The sequence below is a fragment of the Rhea americana genome, unplaced genomic scaffold (assembly GCF_003343005.1).
Source record: "Rhea americana isolate MKP2758 unplaced genomic scaffold, rheAme1 scaffold_477, whole genome shotgun sequence".
NCBI lineage: Eukaryota > Metazoa > Chordata > Aves > Rheiformes > Rheidae > Rhea > Rhea americana.
Window position 1 is genome coordinate 121507 of NW_028186620.1, and position 6520 is coordinate 128026.

Here is a 6520-nt window from a genome sequence, read left to right on the forward strand (position 1 = left end):
CGGGAGGGACAAGGTGTCAGCGCCAAGTCTCCCCAAAGCCCTGTGGAGCTGTGACCCAGAGCCTGGGCAGTCCTCAGGGTCTGGAGGACTCAGCTGTGGATGTGGCTGTGGGGCCACGGGCCAGCGGGGAGCAGCATCGTTTCCCTGGCCAGCCCCTGTGTGCTGGCCAGGCGATGGCTGCCCATGCCGGGAATGGCTCTGCCCAGCCTCGCACTGCGGCCCCACTGGTAGCTGGCCCTGGCTGTTCCTGGTGGCACCCGGCTCCTTGTGGGGCCAGGGTGGATCTTCCTTCCCGCGGCTGTGGCAGGGGCTCTGCTGATCCAAGCTGCGTTTCTGCAGTCCAGGGTGGGGCCGACTGAGAGTTGGGCAGTGCCAGGCGTGCCGGTGCCACTGGCAGGGCTTCAGCTGCCCCACGTCCCAGTGCCTGCCAGCCAGCTTGCAGCTGCTAGCAGCCCATTTCTAGCAGCTCATGGTCTTGATCTGAAGTGACAAGATGCTGCAGCACCAGCCCCCCGCTGCCCCTTTCTTTCACAGAGGGAACATATGAACTGAGGTGGCAACAAAGCAGAAGTGCCAAGATAAAGCACAGGCTGTGTCTGGGGAGATAGCGTGGGCACTGCTGCGCAGTGGCAGGAACTTGCCTCGCCACCCTCCTTCCCGCACTGCTGCTGCAGGCACCACTGCCCCCGGCTGCCCTCAGTGAGTAGCCTCGGCCTGGCCTGGCTCTGACTCGGCCCTGGCCCTGGCCCTGGCCCCAGCTCCCAGCTAGGCCTCAGCTCAGCCCGGACCTCAGCTCCAGCTCAGCCCTGTTGTGCTGTGCAGCAGTTTCCCATACCACCACCCACACAGACGGGACCAGGCTGGAGGCTGCACAAAACCAAGGCACTGCTCCTGAGTGGCTGAGGGAGGCAGACACCAGGACAGCACACGGGACAAGACTTTGGTTCCCTGGAACAGCTCTTTGCACAACCAGCACTGCTGGTTTTCGGTGCCATTGGGCAGAGTCTGTGGTATGCTGGTGGCCCCAGCACCGTGGGGAGGCACGCTGAGCTGTCCTAGCTGCCTGCCTGACAGCTGAAGCTTTTGTATGCCACCCAGCCTGTGCTCTGCTTCACTCTCCCCAATACAAGTCTCATTCCTGCCAGATTTCTCCTCTCTGAGGCTGCTCACGTGCCACCAGCTCTCTGAGCAGCTACTTAGGGCTTCTGACAAGGCAAGTTTTCTCATCTTTTGGTCTTTTTAGGGACTCCTCTCCAATTCTGTCCTCTGCTTTGCAGAGCAGACACATTAGCTGGAGGCCCAGCTCGGAGCAGGAATAAACCAGCGGCAACATGCAGGACTCACTCTGGCCCTGTCGGTTTCCATGCTGTGCTGCCTGTACCCAGCCCCACCAGGAGCATGCCCTTCATGCTAAATGTGCAACCTAGCGCTCCTCTCCTTGGGATTGCACCATGCTTATGGCTCCATCTCCCTGCTGATTTCCACTCCTACAATCTTGGGGTTATCTAATGATTTTATCAGCTTGATTTTCTCTCCACTCTGCTGACAGAAAAGCCCAAAACACCACTTGAGAAGATGGAATGGAGAGGATGGAGCTTTTGACAAGAACAGCTTTGCTTGCATGGTTCTTCCTGCAGCAGAGATCCCTTTCGCATTTTCCACTTGTCTGTTCCACGATCTCTCTTGGATCCCTCCATCCATCAAGCAGTAGGTGATTCTCAGAATGACTCCCTGCTTGCAATGCCAACAGGGGAAATTCACTGTTCGCTGTGAGCCCTGGGGGCCTTTCTGTGATTCTTTGCCAGTCTGGAGTGAGAGCACAGGTGAAAGCAGAAAGCTTGGGATGACTTCTGCTGCAATCCTGAGTTAAAAGGTGCTCACTCATTCTTCTATCTGTGCCCTTTTGCAGCTGTTTTGGGTGGGTCCATCCTGCAGACAAATGTGGTTGATGTTGTAACTTCCCTTTTTTCACTCTGGTAGGTAGAAATCTCACTTATTTGGCACAAGGAACCCTCCTCACTACCTACTCTGCACTGGGCCTCAGACAAGCAGCTGGTGAGCACTGCTACCTGCTAAGCATTCCTCCCGCACAAGAGCCTCACGCAAGTCATGGAAGGTGAGTCTCAAGGCAAATTCAACAGCTGGGATGGGACTAGTGTGCTGCAAGGATTCCTCTCCAGTTAGGGTTTGCAGGCACAGGGAGCAGGTCGATGATTAATATTAACATTGTGGTCATGTCAGGGATCTGAACTGAGGTTCCAGTGTAGCCCCTTGTCTCTTGTGCAATGCTGGACAAGAATGCGTCAGCTTTATGCCTCAGTTTCCCTGTCTGTGACCTAAGCAATAGGAAGACCTTGACCCATCTCCAGCAGGTGTTTGGAGATCTGGAGGCAGAGGAGCAGTGTCAGGGCACATGCAGGGATCTGAGCAGCTGGTTTCCTGCAAGAGGGGTGGAATTGAGCCACAACTTCAGACACACAGGTGCCCAGACTTGCTGCATTGGCAGGACAGGACTTGGATGGACATGTCCCAAGAGACAGGTTGGAGCTGGGCCCATGGAGGATCCCAGAGGAGTCAGAGCCGGGAGCTTCCTCCTGGAGAAGGTGCACAGGGCAGCAGCTTAAGGGACAGTTGCTCTGTGCAAGGCTCAAAGATGAATTTAATACCACAAAGGGCAAAGCACTCAGTGCATCAGACTGTCTTGGTGCTGTTGCTAACACTTAGCCTTGCTCAGCCCAGTAGATCCTACCCAGAGAGCTGGGAGTTGTTATTCCCTTCCACCCAGCCTGCCCCAGCTCAGAGAGGGGCCTGACATGTTGCCTCATTCAGTTACCAGCTTCACAACCACAGTGAAGCTGAGAATAGCCAGATCCTTACTGAGAAATGGTAACAACCGTCAGAAACCCTGTCAATACGCTAGTTCACAACAGGAAACTATTAAACAACAGGAAGCCCATACTCGTGCGTGGACTTACAAAACACTTCATCCTCCTCTCCCCTTGCTCTTTCAGTGCCACAGGGCTGGCAGACAGGGCTCTGACTTTCATCTCCACACTGGGCAGGGCTGCTGGGCTCGGAACCGGTCCCCTCTTTGTGACAGAGTCCCTCACCTGCCTCCAACCTCGGAAAGAGGGGCCGCTCCGCTCCAAACCCCACCGCAACTCTTTCTCCATCGTGCATCCCCTGGCTGCTGACCAAGGCTCAGAAGATGGATGGTCTGGGGCTGAGCTGGCTAATGAATCACTCCCATCCCCTTCCTCCAGACTCTTCTCGATACCCTGAGCTCAGTGTTGACCTGCTCAGCAGGAAAGGAGCCTGCCTGCAGCTGGCTGCCACAAGGAATGTGAACATCATCCTGCAGCACTACAATTTCACAGGCAAGCTGACCAACCGTCAATCCCAGGATGAAGGCATGAGCTTCGTTCACATAATCTGTGTCATTGTCAGCTGCTTCATCATCCTAGAGAATCTGCTGGTGCTGCTGGCCATCCTGCGGTGTCTGCGAGCTCGCCGCTGGGTCTATTCCTGCATTGCCAGCATCACTGTGAGTGACCTGCTGGCAGGCATCGCCTACCTCTCCAATGTCTTCCTCTCAGGCAAGAAGACCTTCCAGCTTTCACCTCAGCTCTGGTTCCTGCGGGAGGGCATTCTCTTCATCGCACTGGCTGCCTCCACTTTCAGCCTGCTGGTGACTGCCATTGAGCGCTACAGCGCCATGGTAAGGCCAATTGCTGAGAATGAGGCCAGCAAGACCCTGCGCCTGCGTGGCCTCATCATCTCCTGCTGGCTGCTGGCCTTGGTCATTGGACTCCTTCCACTGCTAGGCTGGAACTGTCTGTGCAACTTCAATGCCTGCTCTGCCCTCCTGCCTCTCTACTCCAAGAACTACATACTTTTCTCTGTGGTCATGTTCAGCATCATCCTTCTAGGGATCGTCGGCCTCTATGTCTCCATCTATCAGCTGGTCCAGGCCAGCTCCAAGCAAATCAGTTCTCGGCACAGCCGCAAACGGTCCCTGCACTTGCTCAAAACTGTACTGATGATCCTGGGTGTCTTCATCATTTGCTGGAGTCCCCTCTTCATCCTGTTGCTCTTTGATGTCTTCTGTGAGACCCAGACCTGCAGACACCTCCACAGCCTGGACTGGACTTTGGGTCTGGCCATACTCAACTCAGCCATTAATCCTGTCATTTACTCCTTCCGGAGCAGGGAGGTGTGCCACGCTATGAAAAGCCTGCTGTGCTGCTGCTGTGTTTGGGCTGGGCTTTGCAAGCCTGAGAGCTGCTTGGTCATCACAGACATCAACTCCGGTTCATCCACAGAGAGCTCCTTGCGCTACCGGGAAAGCTTCCGCAGCTCTGTAGCCCTGAATGCCCGGCCCAGGGCACCCCTCTCCAGCAATTCCAGTATGATGAGCAATCTCCCCAGCCTCTGAGAGGCTGTGGGGAGAGCAGGGGAGGATCAGACAGTCCACTAGGACCTTGTGCTGCCAGTCTTGGCCTGGCAGAGCTGTGGCCTTGGTTTTAGCTCAGACTGAGATTGTACAACCCCGCCTTAGTGGTTAACTGTGGCCAGGCTTTCCAGCACCATGGATTAGATGTTGCTTCAGTGTGCATGTAACATGGGGAAAGGCAGTCGTCCTGGGATAGGGGTGGGGGGATAAGGAGGCATATACACTCTGCTGAGACAGCTGCCATGCCCAAGGTTATAAGGGGCCCCTGCTCCACGTGCGCATGTCCATAGATGCTGTGCCTCTCCCGACAGAAGGCATCTTGCCTAGGGTCCAGTGAGAGAGGTCTGGGTACCCCCACCAAGACTGTCCCCAGCCCCTCAGAATCAGGCGAGGCTAGCAGAGCAGCCAGTCCATGCAGGCAGAAGGCAATCCCTGAGCCTTCTCCTGCCGTTTACAGCCTCCTGAAAACACAAGGGAGATGCCTTGCCAGGGAGTCAAGAATAATTTGCAAGGTCGGGAGCAGCTCAGAAACCACTGGCCAGGAGTCAAGTGCTCACCTGCAGTGTAGCACAACTAGCTCTGGGTTGGCAGAGGGTTGCAGTGACAGCCTAATCTCTTACAGAGTGCAGAGACTTGCCACTGACCCTGGGCAAATGCTGTGACCACACTTACAGCCTGTCAGGGAGACCTTGGAGCCCTGCTGTGTCTCCAGGCATGAGGCTGCACCTGCAAGGCAGCCCCAGCACCACTGCAGGTAGATGGAGGAACAGTCACCATGGTGACTCAGGACTCTGGTGCCCTCACGTGTGGCAGAACCACCTTCCCCATCTGGCCAAGCCTCACAGGTGACATGCACCTGCAGAGCACAGGGCTGTCCTGCTGTGGCCTTCCAGGGAGGTGAGCTGTACTCCAGCAAACCTGCCAAGGTCTGAGGTCCCAATGCAGGGGAGATGCCCACAGTGGCTAGGGCACTGCCAGAAGGCTGAGCAGCAGCATCCAGGCAGCTTTGCACCCTGCTGTCTCTAGTGAGGTTTGGATCACACCTGACTGGAAGCAGTAGGAGTTGTTTCTTCTTCCTTTCTGGTCCACAAAAGCTGCCTCCTTCCAGAAAACCTTTTGCAAACGGGATTTTGCAACAGATCATTTACAAGAATCACTGCAATAGCCTGGCACAGTCATCACCACAGGGCCAGAGCAGGGTGGCACCTGCTCCAAACCCTTCCGAATTTCAAGGCAGCTGGCAAAAGCAATGGTGGGGGTCTGACCCTGGCACTGTGGTTCTGTGCCCAGCTGCATTCAGAGGCAGGGGCAGCCTGTGCTCTGCCAGGGAAATGCTCTGAGGGTCCCCACCCTGCTGTGAGATGGACAGCATCAACAGCAAGCAAAGTAGCCAGGCACGCAGGAACCTGGGTATTCACCAGACCCCGACAGTCTCACTCCACTGCCCCAGGGCCAAGCACTGTAGCCCAGCCCCTGCACAGCGCTGTTGCTGCCACCTGGACCTGCAGGCCAACCTCTGCTGGCCAGTGCCTCCACGTGAGCAGAGTGCCCCAAGCACTGCAGCCTTGCGGTGGGTGCTGGCAAGGCACCCAGGGGGCACGTAGAGGGCTCAGCCAGCAGTGGCAAGGCATGCTGTGGGCTGGTGGGAGGCTGCACTGTGCAGGGGGCTGCTCCAGGGTGAGGCCAGCTGGGCCGGATGGGCGTTGAGCAGTGCCAGCAGCACCAGGGCCCCAGCCAGGCTGCGCTGGGGGGGGGGGGGTGAACCTTGGTCCCTTCTCCTGGCAGGGCCTGACCAACCCAGCAGGGCTCCAGAAGGCACCTCCTGCTGCACCTCTGCTTCCTGCTCCTACATCCCTGCAGCAAGAAACCACAGCAGCTTCTCAGCACCTCCCCTCCCTGTGCGAGGCAGCCAAGGCAGCGGGCATACAGAGGAAGCTCCTGACAGCCTGAAGCTTCCCGGCCCAGCCCCTGCGTAGCCACATCGAGCTTCCAGCCAGCTTGTTTTGCAATAAATCTCTTTGATAAGAAATCCCCGTGACGTTGTGATTTGATTTTAGCGCCCCGCGG

At 56.7% G+C, this 6520-nt stretch overlaps 1 protein-coding gene across 3 annotated transcripts; it reads left to right on the forward strand.

Annotated features, from left to right (window-relative positions):
- The first annotated feature begins 1662 nt into the window (after positions 1 to 1662).
- On the forward strand, positions 1663 to 6453 carry S1PR4 (sphingosine-1-phosphate receptor 4). 3 transcript variants are annotated; one of them, XM_085316620.1, is made up of 3 exons: positions 1663 to 1711; positions 1981 to 2116; positions 3012 to 6453. In XM_085316620.1, exon 3 carries the CDS (start codon positions 3209 to 3211, stop codon positions 4433 to 4435), a length of 1227 nt encoding a protein of 408 aa, XP_085172746.1. In that variant the 5' UTR covers positions 1663 to 1711; positions 1981 to 2116; positions 3012 to 3208; the 3' UTR covers positions 4436 to 6453. The 3 variants fall into 3 exon arrangements, with proteins under 3 accessions (XP_085172746.1, XP_085172748.1, XP_085172747.1); XM_085316622.1 differs by having other exon boundaries at positions 3264 to 6453; XM_085316621.1 differs by lacking the exon at positions 1663 to 1711 and adding an exon at positions 1855 to 1873.
- The last annotated feature ends 67 nt before the right edge of the window (positions 6454 to 6520 follow it).